The 22,672-nt window shown below is 38.8% G+C and overlaps 1 protein-coding gene across 3 annotated transcripts in view; it reads left to right on the top strand.

Moving 5' to 3' along the window:
* PCDH17 (protocadherin 17) overlaps positions 1-22,672 on the top strand; it is a 161,578-nt gene that overhangs the window by 43,709 nt on the left and 95,197 nt on the right. For all 3 annotated transcript variants that reach the window (XR_012881401.1, XM_075852307.1, XM_075852306.1), the window contains 2 exons: positions 17,840-17,898; positions 17,996-18,168. Coding sequence is in view for 2 of the 3 variants with exons in the window: in XM_075852307.1 (XP_075708422.1) it covers positions 17,840-17,898; positions 17,996-18,168 (232 nt within the window). In the remaining variant the exon portion in view is untranslated. The remainder of the gene's footprint in view (positions 1-17,839; positions 17,899-17,995; positions 18,169-22,672) is intronic.

Below are 22,672 nucleotides of genomic sequence, written 5' to 3' on the forward strand. Positions count from 1 at the left end.
TACAAAAGTTTCACTAAGAATCCATCATGAAGTATACAGCTTACAATACATGATAACCCGCTACTTTCGTTCTATGCTGCTCATGTATTGCTTGTCACAGATGTTCAGGTGGAATACTTCATACCCTTCCCGTGTGTTTTGCCACTGGGTGGCACATAGGTAAAGTGACATTGTAAATTGGCTCTGTTAAATTAACAGTGTGTAGTGATAAGTGAGTGACATGTAACGCCACCATCTCTGGTGGACCGCTGATTTCTCTTGTAGAGAACATACAACATGAAATAAATGAGTTTGACAAGTGTTATTTTACCATGTTGTTGACTCAAAATTTCTGAAATATTTATGCGACAAAGCATAAGGAGACTGTGTAATCCGATTTCATTTTTGTCACCTCGGAAAGAGAGGACCGTATTGGCAACATATCTCCATTAACAGGATTTTGATCTGCATTATTGACAAGGAATTACTGTTAATATGATCCAATGTATTAACTTGACAAGAAAACTGGAACAGGGTGACTCTTTGAAATGGCTCTTAATGCATTTTATTGGCAGTATATCAGTGAAATGAGGTCTGATCTAAAGAGAATGATGCAAATATATTACACTGGCAATTGTGTGTGTGATTCTTTATGTCCGTTACTGCAGAGACACCTGATGCTTATGCTGAATTGCAACATTAGCTAAAAGCAAAAAAGAAAAAGCATACAAAAAATGTAGATGTCAGCATAAAGAACTTCCTATAATTGCACAAACTTTAACAACTTGCACCTTAAATTTGCATTTAATGCATATTTTGAGGGGATGTATAATATAATATTTTTATTTTTTCCAGAAACAGTGCCTCACCTGCCTTTGGCCTGTGTCTGGTATTTCATCTCAGCCCATTCAACTAAGTGCTGAGCTGCAATATCAAACACAGGCCATGGTCAAGAGAGTTGTTGTTTTCTAATATGTCACACTAATAGCATTTACCATCAATATCAGTGAGACATAGAAACTATAAGGTCATAAATATACAGTATCTGTATATAACAAATAAATGGGGTAAATACATATGTTGTTTGAAGATTTGCTGTATTATACAATGTGCTGCCTATTTTTTGTTTTCTAAATACTGTCAATTTTGATGGCTTTTCTTGTGCCTTAATACCTTAATATTTTTACACACATATACATATATATATGTATATATGTGTGTATACATATATATATATATATATATATATATATATATATATATATATATATATATATATATATATAGCACTTTGGACTAGTTAATTGGAAAAAAAATTATATGAAATACCCATTCAACAGTTAAAGGCTATGGACACCTTTTGAGAGTAATTTTTTTTTTTCAATTAAATAGATTAGTCAGTGTGTTTAGTGTAACTTTGTAGTTGGTATATTAATAATCATTTAACTTTTGGAGATACAGATGTTCTGTATTCTCTATACAGAGCAGCTGCATCTCTCGTTCATAACTTAGATGTGATCAATTACAGGTGAATCCTGCATGTCAGAGACATGCAGGAGCCACCGACACTGAACCCGTCAGGTCCGCGGGATTGACAGATTCATTGTAAAACGAGAGATGCAGCTACTGTGTATAGAGAACACAGCTCTATCTCCAAATGTAAATTTTTTTTTTTAATAAAGACTAATTACAAAGTTACATAAAACACACTGACTAATCTATTTATGGGGAAAAAAATGCCCTCTAAAGTGTCCATAGCCTTTAAGACGTATGATACTGGTTTCACTACCATTTATGCTTGGACTCATTTATAGAATTGTGCACATATATTCATTTAGCTATGATTGTCTGTTTGTCCTATATAGTGGCAACATATTCCACATTGCTGTACACCAGTGGCCTAATTATCGCTGTAGCAGCCATAGCGGCTGCTACAGGGCCCACGGCATGAGGGGGCCCGCCAGCACCGGCCCCCAAGCCCGGTGGCGCCGCTAGCAGCTGTTATGGCTGCTACAGCGGTAGCAACACCACAGTCAAAAGTATCTGCGTCATTAGGACTTAGGACTATGGCAGAGCAGGGAGATAACTCCCTGATCTGCCATTTACTAGGCTGGGGGCAGATTGGCAATGTAAACTACCGGGAAGATTCCCAGTCGTCCTATCAGTCAGTGGGCCGCCCCCATACCTCCAGCTGCCGGCTCCCCTGCACGCAGCACACTCTGTGCCACTTGGAATTGCTGATTGGATGAGAGCCTGTCATTCTCTCTAGCTGACAGGCATTCATCTAATCAGCAAGTCCTCTTGCATCTATGGGAGAACCAATGGAGTGATAGTGATAGCTGAGCCATGACGAGAGGGCGGCCCTGCAAGGCAAATTGCAGGAGGGAGTGAAAGAGCCTAGACTGCAATGTACTAATAAAAGTAAGAGTAATGTTGGGGGGAAATGTCTGATTATATTTAATGTGCTTGGGCAGATGAGAAGCAAAGTAAAAAAAAAATTGCAGCATTCATAAGGCTGGCTTCACATGCAGTGATCAAAAATATTTTTTTTACTGCACCATTTTCCTGCGATTTTCTGAAAATCACAGCAAAAGCGCAGCAATGTATTTTTGGAAAATCACGGAAAAATTGATTTTTCTACAGGAAGTTCTCCCTTAATATAGAGGAACACATATGTATAGTCTATGTCAGGTCTCATATAGTATATTGGATATCAACAGAAAGCAATGTACGGCCTTCAATAAACTTTAATTCCTTAGTCCTGCAGAACCCCTTTAACAATCTTACATAAAATGTGAGAAATTGATCTAATCTGAATTTGTAAATAGCTGGCAATTGCACCATGAACTTGATTAATGCAAATGAAGTCATATGATTTGGAAAAGCTTATACCAGCAATTAATTTAGATTGCAATGTGAACTCTAGTAGATCAATTGCCCTCATCAAGTTGACTGAGATTGTGTTTAGTTCAGTTTATTGCCTCCCATATAACCTACACAAACATGATGAAGGGTTACTGATGATCTGCACACAATAAAGGGAAATTTATATGATTTTGGGTTAATAAAAGAAAAGTATCAAAATAAAAACGTCCTAACCAAGCTCAACTTAACATAAGATGTTAAAGGCTATGTACACCTTTGGAATCGTTTTTTTTTTTTTGTTTTTTTTAAAATAAAAATGTCTATCAGTGTGTTTTGTGCAACTTCCTGAATACTTGTTATTATAAAACATTTTTTTTTAGATACAGCTGCTTTGTATCCTGTATACAGAGCAGCTATGTCAAGAGCTGAAACCTGAATCCGTCAGATCCGCGGGACTGACTAGTTCAAAACACTTAAAGAAATTGTTAGTAAAAAAAACTTTAACATAGGATAATTACTGTATATGGTGAAGATACTGTAGAGCTTCTGTTCTACTGCATTAGGTTAAAAAGCAATAGGTAATAAATAAAAAATCCTTCTCTTTGGTCAACAAGCTAAGATTATGTTAAGTTAAGTTTTTTAAGTTACATTTGATTTTCAATGCATCACAGTTTTCTAGACCGCATTTGCCATAGCCCAAAACTAGGCATTCATATAATAGAAATTTTCATTGTTTACTTTCAGTGATTAAAAAACTTGTCTTGGTCATGTGATGAATGCACAGATGCGGGGCTCATTACAGTTACAGTACCGTTATCAGAGCTCTGTCTTGTAAAGAGTGCAGCACGTGTGTGCCCATCACATGACCATGGACAGATTTTTAGGTTAACAAAACGAGTTTCCACTTATTTTATTACACAAATAGTTTACTTAAAGAGGCTCTGTCACCAGATTATAAGTGTCGCGTCTCCTACCTAATCTGATTGGCGCTGTAATGTAGATAACAACAGGGGTTTTTATTTTCAAAAATTATCATTTTTGAGCAAGTTATGAACAATTTTAGATTTATGCCAATTAGTTCTTAATGACCAACTGGGCGTTTTTTAACTTTTACCAAGAGTGCGTTGTAAAGAGAAGTGTATTACGCTGACCAATCAGCATCATACACTTCTCTTCATTCATGTCCAGCTTGTTTCACTGCACAGAGTGATCTCGCTAGATCACGCTTTGACGGGACTTCCTCCCACAGGTTCTTCACCGGAGCCATGGAAGACTGAACAGACATTGCCTCCAGCCGCTGCAGATTCAGATAAACGTACTGGCACGGCTGGAGGCGATGTCTGTTGACTCTTCCATCACCCCGGTGAAGAACCTGTGGGAGGAAGTCCCGTCACAGCGTGATCTCGTGAGATCACGCTGTGCAGTGAAACAAGCTGGGCATGAATAAAGAGAAGTGTATGACGCTGATTGGTCAGGATCATACACTTCTCTTTACAACACCCACTTGGTAAAAAGTTAAAAAATGCCAAGTTGGTCATTAAGAACTAATTAGCATAAATCTATAATTGTTCATAACTTGCTTGAAAATGATCGTTTTTCAAAATAAAAACCACTGTTGTTATCTACATTACAGCGCCTATCAGATTAGGTAGGAGACGGGGCACTTATAATGTGGTGACAGAGCCTCTTTAAATATGTCCAGTGTGCATCACCAACTAGTCAGTGACTAAAAAAGAGGGAAAATAATCAAATTAATAGGTTTATTAGTATTTTGTGTTATACATTTAAAACCAAATTTAATAAGAGCATGATATCTGCACTGGTAATGAGGGAAGGGGAATGATGGTCCGCTGGAACTATCATTTATTTGATATTTAGTGACCCAAACAGCAGTTTTAAATTGAGCACATTTGTCCTATACTGCTCAGCGCACGGATAATAAGCACCAATATGACAGATACGGTATCTGGGCAGGGTATCCACCACTCAGGATGGCAGGCTTAGGAGTGGGAGAGCCTATCACAGCCTGGCCAGATGGAGCTAGTTCCCGCCCACTGTCTATTTATACCTGCCTTTCCTGTTCCTCCTTTGCTTGTGATTCTTCTATGCTTGTTTCCTGGCTTGCTGCTGCTGCTTGTACTACTGATCCTCTGCTTGTTATTGACCTTGGCTTTCTGACCACTCTCCTGCTCAGCGTTTTGTACCTCGCTCTCTCCTGGTTTGACTCGGCTCGTTCACCACTCTTGTTGCTCACGGTGTCTCCGTGGGCAGCTGCCCCGTTTCCCTGCTTCTGTGTACCCCTGTCTGTTTTGTCTGTCTTGCACTTACTGAGCATAGGGACCGTCGCCCAGTTGTACCCCGTCGCTTAGGACAGGTCGTTGCAAGTAGGCAGGGACTGAGTGGCGGGTAGATTAGGGCTCACCTGTCTGTCTCCCTACCCTGTCATTACAGTAGGCTAAAAATGGAAAAAAATCTGGTCATGAGCAGGAAGAGACATTTTATTGAACACAATTTTCTTCCTAGAATCTTCAGTTCTCACTCATCCATAAATTCTATATATTTGTTCGGAATTTGGTTTCAATGGTAAATTCTTATAAAGAGTTTCTCCACTTAAATTAATATGTTCTTTAATTTTTAAAAATATTAATTTAGAGCCTTTACACATGGGACAGATATACTAGGGTCTTTCTTTCTGGATTTGCAGTTAAATTTTTCCTTACGGGAATTGACCTGTGTTGTGAATTCTAAAATCTGCAATGAAAGCCGCAACAAGTGCCGCTGCACAATCTGCATGTGTGACATGCAAATTTTGCTGCGGATTTGCAGCAGATTTTTCTTTTACGAGTGCAAGTCGTCTAATAATGCAGGTAGTTTAATAACGCAGGTTGAGATGAGGAGTTAAATAATTTAACTGTTGCTAGGCCGCCCCACCTTTTCTGTTGGCAGCTTCAAGCTCAACAAATGAGTTATTTAGGACAGACTGGTTGCTACGGTACAGTGTGTTTTATATTTTATACTTTTAATAAGCCTTTAGCTCAACGTCAGACTGGCACTATATTAAGGGCAGAGAAGTGGCAAGGGGGATTGGTAAGACTCAAGATACATTCCTCTGTCACTTGCTACCACACAAAGAAGTTTGTTTATAAAAAATAAATAATTGGCTCTTAATCATGGAGTCTTGGCTAAACTTTCCTATATTAAAGATGTATTATTGCTATAGGACATATTAAGAATATCTTATACTTTTCCTGGTCAGTATGTAATACAGTTTTTACCGTTCTACAAGATGTTTTGTACTTTGTTCTTTCTTTTCCGTGGGCGGCATATCAATAATACAGAGTATTATTCCGTCCAGTTGTGGAATGAGCCATTCCTGTTCTTGGCTTACCGTATAAAACAATCATAGCTGATTGAACATTACATATAGCAGAACTAGAAAACAGCAGATTGGCCTATATTGTTAGTGAGCATTAAACACAACCATTAACTGTTTAAGAGTCACACTACTGCAAAACCCTATCAAGCAGAAATAAGCAATTATTAAATACTTAGTGTTTTTCCATAACCTCAATTTTCAAGCATTTCTTTTAATTTAAGCAACAAAATGTCTAAACATTTAGTCTAAACATTTATACAAATTATTTAAGTGAAATAAATGTACTAAATATAATTAGATATTTCTCATTTTAAATCATTCAAAATACACATATAGGGGAATATTTATTATTGTCTTTTGTTAAGATTTGTTGTGTCGTAAAATGCTCCAGATTTAACACGTGCACCAGTTTTCTTTCGCAGAATACTGGTCTAAAGTAGGCTACCCAATATGTGGGTTAAAGAGGAGAAAGGAGTCTAACATGCGCCAAGATGTGCCAAATCTATCAAACAGCATTCATGTCATTTAAAAATTTAGCGCATCTTCAGCATAGCACCTATAGCTTTAGGCTATGTATCGTTAAGCCATCATTAATAAATCTGCCCCATAGTTTTTGAGAGCTAAATTTGTAATTTAACTATTTCTTCTCTGTACCTTTAAAATCATAGATACTACACAATGATATCAGAATAAGTTGTGCAAAGCGATAAACTCAGAAGTGCTACGCGGAAAAACTCCTATTTCCTCAATTTAAATCTCTTTTTAGTTTCAGGGTTATTTTTAGGTTTTGAAGACCAGAAGAAGTTGTGAACATCAAAAATTATTGTTTTTTTCCCCTGTATTTTAAACACTTAACGACAAATGATGGATATATCCATCACAGGCAGGAGATATTTCCCGCATCGTGACGGATATATTCTTCACTCTGACCTCAGATCTCATCGGTATTTCTACTATGCCCACGAGATCAGCGGCAAGAGCACGGCTGTTATACACAGCCAGGCTCCTGCCACAACTGCGAAAAATTGGAGAGTACTCCCTTTTGCTGCAGTTTAACCCCTTAGATGCTGTGGTCGATAGCGACTATGGCATCAAATGTGTTTGACAGAGGGAGGAAGCTCCCTCTGTCACCCCATCAGCAGCCCCGCGACGCAAAGGTGGGGCGCCGGCGGGTTTCCATGGCAGCCGGAGCCTTACAAATGTCCCCAGGTTTGCCTATTAGGCCAAGGGCATGGCCTAATAGATTGCCTGTCAGTTTTACACTGTCAGGCAATAACGCTTTGGTATACTAAGTATACCAAAGCATTATATAAGCGATCAGAAGATCGCAGAGTGAAGTCTCCTAGTGGGACTAAAAAAAATAAATGTAAAACAGTTAAAGAGGCTCTGTCACCACATTATAAGTGCCCTATCTCCTACATAAGCAGTGCTTTTTATTTTAAAAAACTATCTATTTTGACCACTTTATTAGCGATTTTTTATTTATGCTAATGATTGTCTTAATGCCCAACTGGGCGTGTTTTTACTTTAGACCAAGTGTGCGTTGTACAGAGGAGTGTATGACGCTGACCAATCAGCATCATGCACTCTTCTCCATTCATTTACACAGCGCATAGGGATCCTTTTAGATCGCTATGTGCTGTCTTACACTAACCTATTAACGATACTGAAGTGTTTAGACAGTGAATAGACATTCCACGGGATGTCTATTCACAATCCCTGCACTTCGTTAATGTGTCTATGATAGTTACAGCAGAGCACAGCGTAATCTCGTTGTAACCTGTCATCTACAGCGTAATCTCGCGAGATTACGCTATGCTCTGCTGTAACTACCATAGACACATTAACGAAGTGCAGGGATTATGAAAAGACATCCCGTGTGGAATGTCTATTCACTGTCTAAACACTTCAGAATTGTTAATGTGTTAGTATAAGACAGCACATAGCGATCTAAAAGGATCCCTATGCGCTGCCTAAATGAATGGGGAGGAGTGCATGATGCTGATTGGTCAGCGTCATACACTCCCCTGTACAACGCCCACTTGGTCTGAAGTAAAAACACGCCCACTTGGGCATTAAGACACTCATTAGCATAAATCTAAAATCGCTAATAAAGTGGTGAAAATAGATTGTTTTTTTAAATAAAAAGCATTACTGTCACCTACATTATAGAGCCCATCTCCTTATGTAGGAGATAGGGCACTTATAATGTGGTGACATAGCCTCTTTAAATAAATATGAAAAAAAAAAAAGATTACAGTAAAAATAAAATACAACCAATTTTTTTCCCTAAAAAGTATTTTTATTTAGTAAAAGTTTACTAAAAATGAACACATACACATATATTGTATCACCGCGATCGTAATGACTCGAACAATGAAGTTAACACATTAATTAAAAGGCGTCCAAAAAAACGCAAAATACAAAGACAAAAATACTTGTTTTTTTCCCATTCTCCGCACAAAAAATAAAATAATATTTACTCAATGAGTCCTATGTACCCCAAAATAGTACCAATGAAAACTACACCTTGTCCCAGAAAAACAAGCCCACACATGGTTATATCAATGAAAAAATAAAAAAGTTACAGCTCTTGGAATGTGGAATGTGGTGATGCAAAAACAAGTAATATTTTTTAAAGGGCCTTTATCGTGCAAATGTAGGAAAACATATAAAATCTTTACACATTTGATATCCCCGTAATCTAGAACAAAGGTAGCATGTTATTTATGGCGCATAGTGAACGGTGTAAATTTATAACGCTAAAACCACTGCTGGAATAGCTGTTTATTTTTGATTCCCTCCTAAAATAAAGTTAATAAAAGTTAATCAATATATTTTATGCATCCAAAAATGGTGCAGTTGAAAAATACAACTCATCCCGCAAAAAAAAACAAAACAGCCCTTATACGGCTATGTCGACGAAATAATAAAAAAGTTATGAGTTAGAATGCGACAGTGAAAAAACAAAAAATAATCCTTGGTCATTAACCCCTTCCCGCACCTTGACGTAACTGTACGTCGAGGTGTGCAGTAAGTTCGCGCACCTTGACGTGCAGTTACGTCTGTGCTTTGACAGTTAACCGCCGCGCGGCGCTACACCGCAGCGGCGGTTAACTGTGCAGGGCGTCTGCCCTGCATTCCCCTTTGCCGATCAGCGGCCTATCGCCGCTGATTTCGGCAGTTAACCCCTTAATTGCGGCGTTCGATTTGAATTTAAGGTGTTTAGCGCCGATCGGCAGCCCCCATGTGAAATCGTACCCATGGCAACCGGACGCCGGATAATGGCTTCCGGGTTGCCATGTACAGAAGCCTATGAGGACCACCCGGAGGGTGGTCGTCATAGGCTTCCTGTCAGTGTGACTGTCACGTCACAATGACAGTTGGAATGTATTAGACTACGTGTGTAGTGTAATGTATTCCAGCAGAGATCAGAGCTGCAAATCTAAGTGTCCCCTAGTGGGACAAGTGAAAAAAGTTAAAAAAAGAATAAAAATGTTTTAAAAAAAGTGTAAAAATAAAAGTTATAAGTGACATAAACATGAACTGCTTTTTTTCCTATAATAAGTCTTTTATTATAGGAAAAAAAAGTACACATATTTGGTATCACCGCGTTCGTAACGACCCCAACTATAAAACTATAATATTATTTTTCCCGCACGGTGAACACCGCAAAAAAAATAAATGAAAAACAAAGCGAGAATCACTATTTTTTGGTCACCACCCCTCACAAAATATACAATAAAAAGTGATCAAAAAGTCGCATGTACGCCAAAATTGTACCGATACAAACTACAACCCGTCCCGCAAAAAACAAGCCCTTATACTGCTTTTTTGACGGAAAAATAAAAAAGTTACGGCTCTCAGAATATGGTGACAGAAAATAAATTATTTTCTAAATAAGTTATTTTATTGCGCAAACACTGCAAAACATAAAAAAACCTATATACATATGGTATCGCCGTAATCGTACCGACCAGCAGAATAAAATATAACGGTCATTTATAGCCCAGGGTGAACGCTATAAAAAATAAATAAAAATCATTGCCGAAAAATGGAATAAAAAGTGATCAACAAAATCGCAGCTCCGGTTGTGAAAAAATAAAAAAAGTTCCGGCTCCCAGATTATGGCGATGCAAAATGTGCAGAGCGTTCCAAAAGCGGATAAGATCGGGCGCCATTTATAATATAAGTGGCCACATATCTGCGGATTATTATTTATTTACCCCATTATTATACCCTCTTATTATGCCCTGATATACTCTGCCCAGCCTACATTTGCCCCCACATTATAAACTGAAATACCAGCAAAACGCCAGAGCTTTTACCAAGCAAAATCTGCGCTCCAAAAGCCAAATAGCGTCCCTCCCTTCTGAGCCCTACAGTCTGCCCAAAGAGCCGTTTATGTCCACCGATATGGCATCGCCATACCCGGGAGAACCCTGTTAATATTTTATTTGTGGCACAAACTGGGCACAACATATAGTGCACTAAAATGGCACATCAGTGTAAAATGTTAATTTTCACTTTCCACCATCGGCTGCGAATTAAACCCTTCGCGCACCATGACTTAATAGCATGTCGTGGTGTGGGGGGTGATATATGGAGCGTCTCACGCACTGAGCCCGTGCCATACGCTGCGGGTGTCAGCTATGTATTACAGCTGATACCCGGGACTAACGGACAGAAACAGCGATCGCGCTGTTACAGGAGCCTGTAAAAATCACAATAAACTGCAATACATTAGTATTGCAGTGTATTCTACCAGTGATCTAACAATCGCTGGTTCAAGTCTCCTAGGGGGACTAATAAAATATGTAAAAACAAAAGTAAACAGTTATTATTAGTGGAAAAAATTAAATAAATATTTAAAGTCCAAAAATAAACCCTTTTCATATTTTTTTCTCTAAAGTAATGTAAAAAAATAAAAAAATACACAAAATTGGTATTGCTGCGTCCGTAAAAGTCCAAGCTATTATAATATACCATTATTGAACTCGCACGGTGAACGCCGTGAAAAATAAAGAATTTTAAATGGCAAAATCGCAGTTTTTTGGTCACCTTCGCTCTAACAAAAAATTTTATAAAAAGTGCTGAAAAAGTCTTATGTACCAAAAAATGGTACCAATAAATACTACAGCTTGTCCCGCAAAAAATAAGCCCCCACACCGCTCTATTGACGGAAAAATAAAGACGTTGTGGCTCTCGGAAAGCGGGGAGGAAAAACGAAAAAGAAAAAGCAAAATATGGATCAGTCCGGAAAGGGTTAATTTATTTTCTATTGAAAAAACATTTATGCCCACATGTGGGGTATTGCCGTACTCGGGAGAAATTGCTTTACAAATGTTGGAGTGCATTTTCTCCTTTATCCTTTGTGAAATTGAAAAAATTCAACATTTTAGTGGAAATAATGTTGATATTAATTTTCACGCCCTAATTCTAATAAATTCTGCAAAAGACGTGTGGGGCCTAAATGCTCACTATACCCCTAAATAGATTCCTTAAGTGGTGTAGTTTCCCAAATGGGGTTACTTTTGAGAGGTTTCCACTGTTTTAGTACCTCAGGGGCTTTGCAAATTCGACATGACACCCAAAAACTATTCCAGCTAAATTTGAGCTCCAAAAGCCAAATGGTGCCCCTTCCCTTCTAAGCCCCGGTGTGGGTCCAAACAGCAGTTTATTACCACATATGGGGTATTTACGTAATCAGGAGAAATTGTTTTACAAATGTTGGGGTGCTTTTTTTTTCTTTATTCCTTGTAAAAAGTAAACATTTCTAAGTTCTTACAGAAAAAAAGTAGATTTTTACATTTACAGACTAATTCCAATGACTTCAGCAAAACAACTGTGGGGTCAAAATGCTAACTTTACCCCTAGAAAAATTCCTTGAGGGGTGCAGTTTCCAAAATGGGGTCACTATTGGGGGGTTTCCATGGTTTTCATCCCTCCAGTGCATTGCAAACGTGACTGAAAACTATTCCAGCAAAATCAGAAATCCAAAATCCAAAATGTGCTCCTTCCCTTCTGAGGCCTGCTGTGGGTCCAAACAGTAGTTTATTACCACATATGGGGTATTGCTATAATCGTAAGAAATTGATTTACATATGTTGGGGTGTTTTTTCTACTTTATTCCTTGTAAATATTTAAAATTTGTAAGTTTTTCACAAAAAAAGTAGATTTTCATCTTCACATACTAATTCAAATAAATTTAGCAAACAAACTGTGGGTTCAAAATGCTAACTATACCCATAGATAAATTCCTTGAGGGATATAGTTTCCAAAATGGGGTCACTTTTTGGGGGTCTTTACTGTTTTGGTACCACAAGACCTATTCAAACCTGTCATGGTACCTAAAATGGATTCTAAAAAAAGGAGGCCCCAAAATCCACTAGTTGCTCCTTTGCTTCTGAGGCTGATGCCTCAGTTCATTAGCACACTAGGGCCACATGTGGGATATTTCTAAAAATTGCAGAATCTGGGCAATAAATATTCAGTTGTGTTTCTCTTGTAAAACCTTCTGTGGTACAGAGAAAATGTATTACAAATTAATTTTCGAAAAAAAAAAATGAAATTTGTAAATTTCACCTCTACTTTGCTTTAATTCCTGTGAAACGCCTAAAGGGTTAAAACACTTTCTAAATGCTGTTTTGAATACTTTGAGGGGTGCAGTTTTCAAAATGGGGTGATTTATGGGGACTTTCTATTATATAAGGCCCTCAAAGCCACTTCGGAACTGAACTGGTCCCTGAAAAAATAGGCTTTTGAAATTTTCTTGAAAATATGAGAAATTGCTACTAAAGTTCTAAGCCTTGTAACGTCCTAGAAAAATAAAAGAATGTTTAAAAAATGATGCAAAAATAAAGTAGACATATGGGAAATGTAAAATAGTAAGTATTTTGTGTGGTATTACTATCTGTTTTACAAGTAGATGCATTTAAATTTAGAAAAATGCTAATTTTTGCTAATTTTCTCTAAATCTTGGTGTTTTTTACAAATAAATATTGAATTTATCGAACAAATTTTTTCCCTAACATAAAGTACAATATGTCACGAGAAAACAATCTCAGAATCGCTTGGATAGGTAAAAGCATTCCGGAGTTATTACCACATAAATTGACACGTCAGATTTGAAAAATCGGCTTCGTCCTGAAGGCCAAAACAGGCTCAGTCCTGAAGGGGTTAAGGCCAAAAAAGGCACATAAATATAAGCCATCATTTTACAGTCTTATCCTAAAAGACTGCATTGATGTCATTGGGTGCCATGTAATTCTTAATTTCACCTCCTCAGCCAAAGGGCTCCTACCGTATGATCATGGGGGGCACCAATAACTAGTCTCAGAGGGACTTGTTTCAAAAATGCGTTGTCCAAAACGAAAAGTCATTTATATAAATGTGACATTTAAACAGGACAGAAGCCCTGACTACATAATCTAAACTATTGTACAACAATTTTTAGGGTGCACATAAGAAGAGCAATGCGATGTATTGTGTATTGCTACTGCCAAATGTAATACAATTTAATGACAAATATGGAACACACCTAAGTACTATATTAATGATACATGAGCCCTATAATTTTAAAGGGGTTGTCTTGCTGGCTTCAGAAAATCCCGGAGATCAGCCAGAGAAAGCTGCAGCCAGCTATAGATTACTTCTGTAAAAGCTGCTGCAGGGGAAACAAAGTATTACATGCCAAAACATAGATGGGATGGGTCAATTTTGGCCCATAAAGGGGGGACCCAATCTAAGGACCCGCTCTACAATGGCCATATGCTTTCTTTGTGCATATGGAATGAGGTTCACGGGACAACTATTTTAAATTACTTATATTATTCAATAGCTTTTCTTTACCAAAATAATTTGCAATTTAACTTTTTAATTTGTTGAGCTTTAGCAAGAAACAGTCATGTTTGGAAGTAGTAAATTTAAGAAATCGTTTAGGAAAAGGTGATAATAACAGCGCAAGACAATTTCACATGAAGGATATCACTACACTCAAACTTCGAGCATCTTGTACAGCCTTATAAATGACATCATTAGATCTTCATTACTGAAAATCTTTTTAATGGCATAAGGCCACCAGCAAGATTAAAGAAAATTAACTCCCAGAAAAAAAGGGTAATTTTTAAGATTATCCGTTTATGTAAACACTCGCTTTGCAACATTAACCATTACCTTAGGCTTTCTGCTTCATTAATTAAGCGTTTTCTCAGTGCTTCCTAAGTGTTTTCCGCACGCACACACGCGCATTAAAATAAGATTGCTGGTGTAGCGCAACATGATATGATATGTAGAGCAGTCAAGACTTTGTCAATATGACAGCTGCAATGGATACGCGCTTGTCGATGCTTGCTGTTGATGTATTTGCCTTATTATATTAGTATAGTATACTATATTTTTATTTTGTTTGTCTCTATTCCATTGTTTATGCCACTTGAAGCTTCCATGACAAATACAAAGATAATTCAGACTGTAATTGGCAGAAGTCCATATAATTTGAATCTCGTAAACAATATTAGATCTTTGCTTTGTGAGCTTGCTGTGCTAAAAATACTTAACGGAACCATTAAATTATATTTTTTGCACTTGGCAACTGTGATCATTAATATTATTGTTAGCATGCAGTGATGTTACACAGCAACATATTAATATAGAAGAGACTTAATTATGAAGATTAAATTATCAATATATGTGATGTTTGCTTTTGTTAAAATAAAAAAAATTATCATAAGAGATTTAGTCTAAAGCATATTTTTTTAATTTCCATGCTATTTGTTTTCTCATTTTGTAAAAATGTCGAGGAGGTGCCTAGGGGGTGCTGAAATTACAGTCTCATGCTTGAGGGACCAGAGGCCCTCTGACACACTAGAGAACAGCAGGACATTAAGGCCACTTTCACGCAAGCCTAAGGCCGGGTTCCCACATAGTGTAAATGCTGCAGAATTTCCGCAACGGAATCCTGTGCGAAAATTACACAGCATTTGCAGTAGACGCAAAGTGGATGAGATTAAGAAAATCTCATGCCCACACTGCGGAAAAAAATGCAGCGTAAAAACATTAATAATTTGCCCTACAATGCGGAATTTAAATCCGCAGCATGTCAATTTATGCTGTGTTTCCTTTGATTTTCTGCTGCGGGTTTTCCCCATTGATTTCAATGGGGATGCAAAACCTGCAACAGAAAGCCATGTGCTGAGACTTTTGAGGCAGATATGCAGCGATTGCGCCGCAAAAATTGCAACTCCGAAAAAAAATCATATATACCCGTAAGTCTATCCTTTTTCCTGCAGTCTGGCCTCCTGGGATGACGTTTCATCCCATGTAAACGCTGCAGTGTCACATGGCCTGCAACGTCATCCCAGCAGGCCAGACTACGTGCAGAGAAGAGGGAGGGGGTAAATATGAGCGCCTTTTTTCTGCAGCGGAAACTCCGTTGGAAAAAGCGCACCACAACGTGGTGCAGTTTTTCAGACGGAAGTTGCTTCAGGTTCTAGGTCTGATACGCTGCGCAGTTTTCACGCAGCGTATTCGACCCATAGGACCCCGGCCTTCTACAGTCATATTTTTTAGCCCGTATTATGGCAGCAAATCCCAGTCCAATCACTGCTCTAATGACCACAACTAACAGCATCATAAGTGTCTATGATGCTGTTATTTTGGGTCATTAGATCCACAACTGAACCAAGCTTTTACTTTCGGGTAAAAATGGTCCAACATCTTGAGGTGCCCTGGTGCATATTTTTTTTCCACAAATCTGTTATTATTAAATCATGAATAGAATAAACATTGGTAACTCACAGGCTGAAATATTAGTACAGGCAGTGAAGGCACCAAAACAGGAATCAGTCCATACTAATAGAATTTATCAAATCATACAAGTAAAAAGAATAGACAAAACAGTAGGAAGTGTGACAGTAGAGCATGATAGTTTGTTCAAGGGTATGACTCAAAATAGGTATGGCCCATAAAACATTTGATTATGTTAACATACAAATATTCAAATATCCGAACACGTGAATACTGGAAAACTCGAGCACTCGAATATCCAAACACCCGAACAGATGAATAGTGGAATAGTCTAATAGTTGAATAGTTGATTAGACCATGGCGAAAAACGAAGCATAACAAAGCGCATATATAAACTTATGTGTAACTATGAAGAGGGGAATGTCAGGGTGCTTGGGATGAGCTTCGAGAGGCGTGAAAATTATGTCAAGGCTTCCACATATGCTCAACCTCCATGTCTTCTCCGGAGCTAATTTTGTTGTGGCTTCCCACTCCTGAGTTTCAACCCTCAAAAAATAACCTTACAGCAATATTGCTTACAGCTGCAAAACTTCTAATTCCTCTGGAATAGAGGTCGCCTGTTCCTCCGACTATTGACCAATGGATAGATCAGATTCACCAAATTATAAGTTTAGAGGATCTTTCCAGTTGGGAATTGGGAGGCACTGGCACATACTTTGAATTGTGACAGCAGCTTCCAGATGCAGCGTTGAAATGATGACCTGAAATGAACAGGATCACCATTATGGTATTGTTGTTGTCAGTGAGCACGTGCTGTAAACACCATAGACATCAAGATAAAACAATACAAACAGTTAAGTTGCTGACTGTTATTCATTTAGACTCCCCCATACACAAGCGTGCATGTGTTTACAATGGCGAGAGTGGAATAAGCCACTGCCAGACATTATCTCCACTGGGAGAAAAGCGACAGGCATGTTGAAATTCACCATACCCTATTCTTCTTTCTCCCTACATCTGCCTCTTGGGGAGGGATGGGACAACCACATACATATTAGATAGTCATCTGTTCCCCACCTAAATCAGCAGATTTGGCCGAATTTTATCTAATGGGCGTCCTTCAGCACCAGCAGTAAACCTCTAGGTGCAATCGCTACCTGGTTCCCTGAGCATATCCAGCCCTGGAGCTAGAAAACCCCACTTAAAAGATTTTTTTGTTCATTTGATCCTATGCTCTAACCTTTCTGGTTATTCTGTCTGGTTATCCTCCAGGCCCTGCTCCATAAATTCCCTATGGTTTCTGCATCTTACACCGATGAGGGCTAAAAAGCTTGAAACGGCTGTATACAAGGGGATATAAATGACTCTGTAATCTAAGGCTCTATCTATGCCATACATGAGTAACTGTAGATTGATAGTTAACCACAGCAATGAAGAGGGATGTCTTGAATATTTTTGCCCCCTGTTCTACAAAGCAGAATTAACGTTGTGTTTTTAGTGATCTGCAAATACTTAAATAGGCAATGCTGTGCTAAAAATGAACAGTAATAAATGAATTACTTGTTTTTGTGTGCGACAATCACTATTCTATGCGTTGAAATATTCCATCATCACAGCCAGCTAATGAAAAATACATAAACATAGACAGTGCTGCTCTATATATAACAGCGGCAAAGTGTTAATGCTTATTTCAAGAGCTAATGCCTGGAATTGATTAATTCCATTTTCCATAGTACTCAATTTTGTTCCACAACTTAATTAAAATGTAGACACATATAACAGATTTATATGCCAGTTACTAAGCATCATGTTTGTTCAATATGTATTCATACATGTATATACTTATTTATTTATGTTATATTCTCTTCACAGACTGACAACTTTCCTGCAGAGTCCAATTACATGGGAAGCAGACAACAGTTTGTTCAAAGGTAATAGCATTTAAAATAATGCTCAATAAAGCACCTTTCTGGGCATATTTCTCATTGGCAGACACTTACATTTACTTATTTCTTTATAATAAATCAGTAGTTCAACCTTCAAAGACCCAGAAAGAGCAAGCCTAAGGGACAGTGGTCATGGAGACAGTGATCAAGCTGACAGTGATCAAGACACTAACAAAGGTTCCTGTTGTGACATGTCTGTAAGAGAAGCCCTTAAGATGAAAACCACTTCAACTAAATGCCAACCTCTGGAGCAGGGTGAGTAACCACTCCATTATCATGTTAAGTAAGGGGTTAAATATCACGCTGGGTCCTCTTTCAACCGCACCGCAACACAGAGAATAACCTCATCACTCAAATCTGAACTAAGAGTGTGAGAAATATATTCTCCAACATATCTTATCTCAACTAAGTGGCATCTGCTTAAGTAAGGTCAGCTATTAGTCTGATATCTATCTATCTATCTATCTATCTATCTATCTATCTATCTATCTATCTATCTATCTATCTATCTATCTATCTATCTATCTATCTATCTATCTATCTATCATCTATCTATCTATCTATCATCTGTCTGTCTGTCTGTCTGTCTGTCTGTCAGATAGATAGATAGATAGATGATAGATAGATAGATAGATAGATAGATAGATAGATAGATTTTTTTTAAATTCCATTTTCATAAATTTATGAGTTTCAAATTAATATAGACATCGTCAAATTTGAAGAATTCCTCTACAAATATATACAGCTTTCAGTACATTCACCCTTCAATACCTTGAATCTCTGTTGGAAACAAATGATCTTTCCCATAACATAACTGGTACCATGTAGTCCATGATGAATTCTGTCATCCAGTAATGCATTACTGACCATCCTATCCTGTTACTGTTATTTGCTTTGTAACAGGATATGCCTGGTAACAATAAATTTGTGCGGGCAATGGTGACTAGAGACAGTTATACAATAGCATTCCTTTATTACTAGAGAAATTGACCTCAATAAGGCCTAGTTCTACAGTTCCGAGCTTAGTATCAATTACCAGATATGTGGTTCTGACCCTGGTGCCAAATACCATGACCATGGTGCCGTAGGACTGTTCAGGCCAGTGGCATAGCTAATGGGGTCGCAGCGGTCGCAGTTGCGACCGGGGCCCTAAGCCTGGGGGGCCCACAGGCCCCCGTTGCCATACAGCATGTTTCCTAACTAAATATTCTGTGCCGTGAAGCCGGCACTTCCTGGTTACGGTCACATGGTACACTTAGTGTACCATGTGACCGTGTTGTCACGTGACACGGCTTCCAGACAGAGCAGAAGAGTCGGTGCGGAGGACTCCAGGTAAGCTGCAGTGTAATGTAATGTATTGTGTTGTAATGTAATGTATTGTAATGTAATGTATTGTGTTGTGATGCCTTGTAATGTATTGTGTTGTTTGCGGTGGAGAGAGGGGGGGCGTTAAATCACAGCCCCCCCCCCTCCTCCACCGCAAACTGCACAATACAGTATAGTACACATGACTATGAGAGCGGGGCTGCGGCTGTGTAATACAGTCACTGCCCTGCTCCTGTGTCCTGACATGTGCGCGCCGTCAGGATGATGCGATGCGGCCGGCGCTGCACTAATGATCTGCGGCACTGAAGACAGAACATGGCGGTCGCACTACAAAACACCCCCATGTTCTGTCTTCAGTGCCTGAACCGCCGCTCATTAGTGCAGCGCCGGCCGCATCACCTCATGCTGACCGCGCTCGTACTTGTTGTCAGGAGTGGGGCAATGACTGTATCACACAGCCACAGTCCCGCTCTATAACGGCGGAGATCAGCGAGACCACTTATCTCCGCCGCTATTCTCCTGCATGCTGCGATCACAGCAGACTGCAGCATTTAGGGGAAAGTGAGGAGGGGTATGCCCCTGGATCGTGTCACAGGGAATTCCTGTGAAGCGATTAAGGGACATACCATATATGGGCAGACAGCCCAGGGTCTATTGAAGGACCCCAGGGCTGTCCTACCATATTTCCTGTTGTTAGGGCATACTGAGGTATGTCCTAACAACTGCCTGTGTACTATGCATACACAGGCTAATGTACTGGCCTATAGATATAGGCCAGTACATTGAAGTTTAAAAATAAAGTAAAAACAAAGTAATGTTAAATAAAAAAAATACACATACGCCTTTTTTACAATAAACATTAATATAAGTCTCACTACATAAAACATACACATAATCGGTATTTGCGTGGCCGTAATAACTTGCACAACAATTTTTTTGCATAATTTATGATGTGTACTCTGTAAAAAAATCAAATAAAAATTGCTTTCTATCACTTAGGCCCCATTTACACGACCGTGCCCGCAATCACGGCCCCCGATTGCGGGCACGGCCGGCCGCCGACTGCCACCCGCATTTTTGGGCCGTGCTCCCATACAAAGTATGGGATCACAGCCCGCAAAATGCAAAAGGACGGACATGTTCCATAATTTTCGTAGCGCTACAGAAATGTGTCCGCGCTCAATGAAAGTGAATGGGTCCATTTTTGCGGACTGCAGCTGCGGTCCGCAAAAACTGAGGTTATTTACGGTCGTGTGCATGGGGCCTAATTGTGAGGCACAAGGTGCGTTGATGAATTTAACCTCCATGTGCCTCACATTAATAGTAATTAACCCCATCATGTACCTTACATATTAACCCATTATGACTGAGAAACATGATGGGGTTAATTACTATTAATGTGAGGCACATTCAAAATTCATCATCACACCTCGCGCCTCACATTAGAAAACAAAATAACTTTTTTTTTTTTTATTACTGTTGGCAAAGTAAACGAAGTATCGTTATCGAAATCCAAATTTTGGTATCGTGACATCCCTACAATGTGGATCGCGTCCCCCTGGGGGTTCGTGAGTCACTCACCGAGGTCCCGGTTCCAATCAATGCTGGAGCAAGAAGCTGACATCTCCTTTATCCAGCATTCACTGTGCTCTGAGCGGCTCGACGCAGGCTGCATCGCTGAGTCACTCATAGCACAGACCGGAGGAGGCGAAGGATCTTCCACTCGACGTGGGAACGGGGATAGGTAAGTAATTATGCACATATGGGGGCATTATACTGTATGGGGGGGCTGATATTGTGGGGGGGGCATTATACTGTATGGGGGCTGATATGGGGAGCATTATACGGTATGGGGCTGTTATGGGGGGCAGTATACGTTATGGGGCATTATACTGTGTGGGGGCAGCTATGGGAGCATTAACTGTGTGGGGGCATTATACTATGGGGGCTGTTGGGCAAGGCGTCTGGGCATAGGAGCGCGCACGGTTCTGATGATGATGGTGGTGCTGGGGAGGGGTAGGGGGGCCCAAGCTGAATTCTTGCACCCGGGCCCATGAGCCTTTAGCTACGCCCCTGGTTCAGGCCATGTGCCAGTTACACTATCCCGATCCTAGTGTCAGGTAGCTGTGATCCCATTTTTGCACTGGTTAAAGGCACATAACAATGTCACGCATGATTATAAATAATCCTTTAAGACAATGTCAGGGATTCTGCTGAAACATTCCCATTGTAAGCCAGTGATGATTTGATGAAGCTTGTGCCCCCTTTCCCAGTTCTCCATAAAAAAAATAATCAGATAAAGTATAGCAAATACCAGGTCTGGTTCTGGGATGTACTTTGTGCATATCTATAATATATTATCATTTGCTCTGCTATAAATTCTTTTTTTATGCTTCTCTATGAGGTTCTTACCTGGACTTCACATAATAATGCAAAGCCTCATATTTTCTTGCTGATGTTTGCTTTAGCCAGTAATGTTTTATAAATAGTCTACATCTCATTTCTTCAGCAGTGAACATTGCTCAATATCTTCAAACATGAAATGGAACTTCAGTCCCCGTAGTGTAGGTCATGAATTGAAAAAAATTCAAATGAAACAAAATCAATATCCATGAAAACATTTGGTCATGATTGTTACTCAAGAGTATTCAGTAACCTAAGGAATGCTTGTAGATATGTATAGACCACAAGTTATTATACTTCCATGATTCTCACTCTGACACATTTTCATTTTGCTTTTGATAGTAACTCATAAAAAAAAGAATACACTGCAAGCCCAATATATTATATATAAAGTCTTGTTCTCTGTGTGAGACACATCCTTTTCATCTGTCATAGAATAAATAACATTTCTATTTTTTTCTGTACATGCTAATAATGTCCAATATTCAAATGATGACTATAAAAATAGTTTTGTCCTAAAATTAAGCTAGTATACTATATCGATGCTAAGTAATCTTGCCTAAGTGCTTATACAGTAGGTCATCACCATATCAGACCAACGTTCCTAATTGTAAGCAATAGCTTGTCAGACAGATAATGATCTCCTTCAAGGTTGGCCACAATGAAATGCAGTGAGGAGGCTGCAATGTGTGTGACAGTTTATTTATTAACCTTTACACCTGTAAATCCAATTTAAGTTTAGGTCATATTTGGAAGATTATAGAGAAAGGTATAGTTTAGTTCCCACCAAGCATCCTTTTTTGATCTCTGCTCACAGTTAAAGAGATCTGTCACCACATTATAAGTGGCATATCTTCTACATAATGTGATCGGCGCTGTAATGTAGATCACAGCAGTGGTTTTTATTAGAAAAACAATCAATTTTGACGGAGTTATGACCTATTTTAGATTTATGTTAATGACTTTCTTAACAGACAACTGGGCGTGTTTTACTTTTTGACAAAGTGGACCAATCAGCGTCATACACTTC

This window comes from Rhinoderma darwinii, chromosome 2 (genome assembly GCF_050947455.1).
Source record: "Rhinoderma darwinii isolate aRhiDar2 chromosome 2, aRhiDar2.hap1, whole genome shotgun sequence".
NCBI lineage: Eukaryota > Metazoa > Chordata > Amphibia > Anura > Rhinodermatidae > Rhinoderma > Rhinoderma darwinii.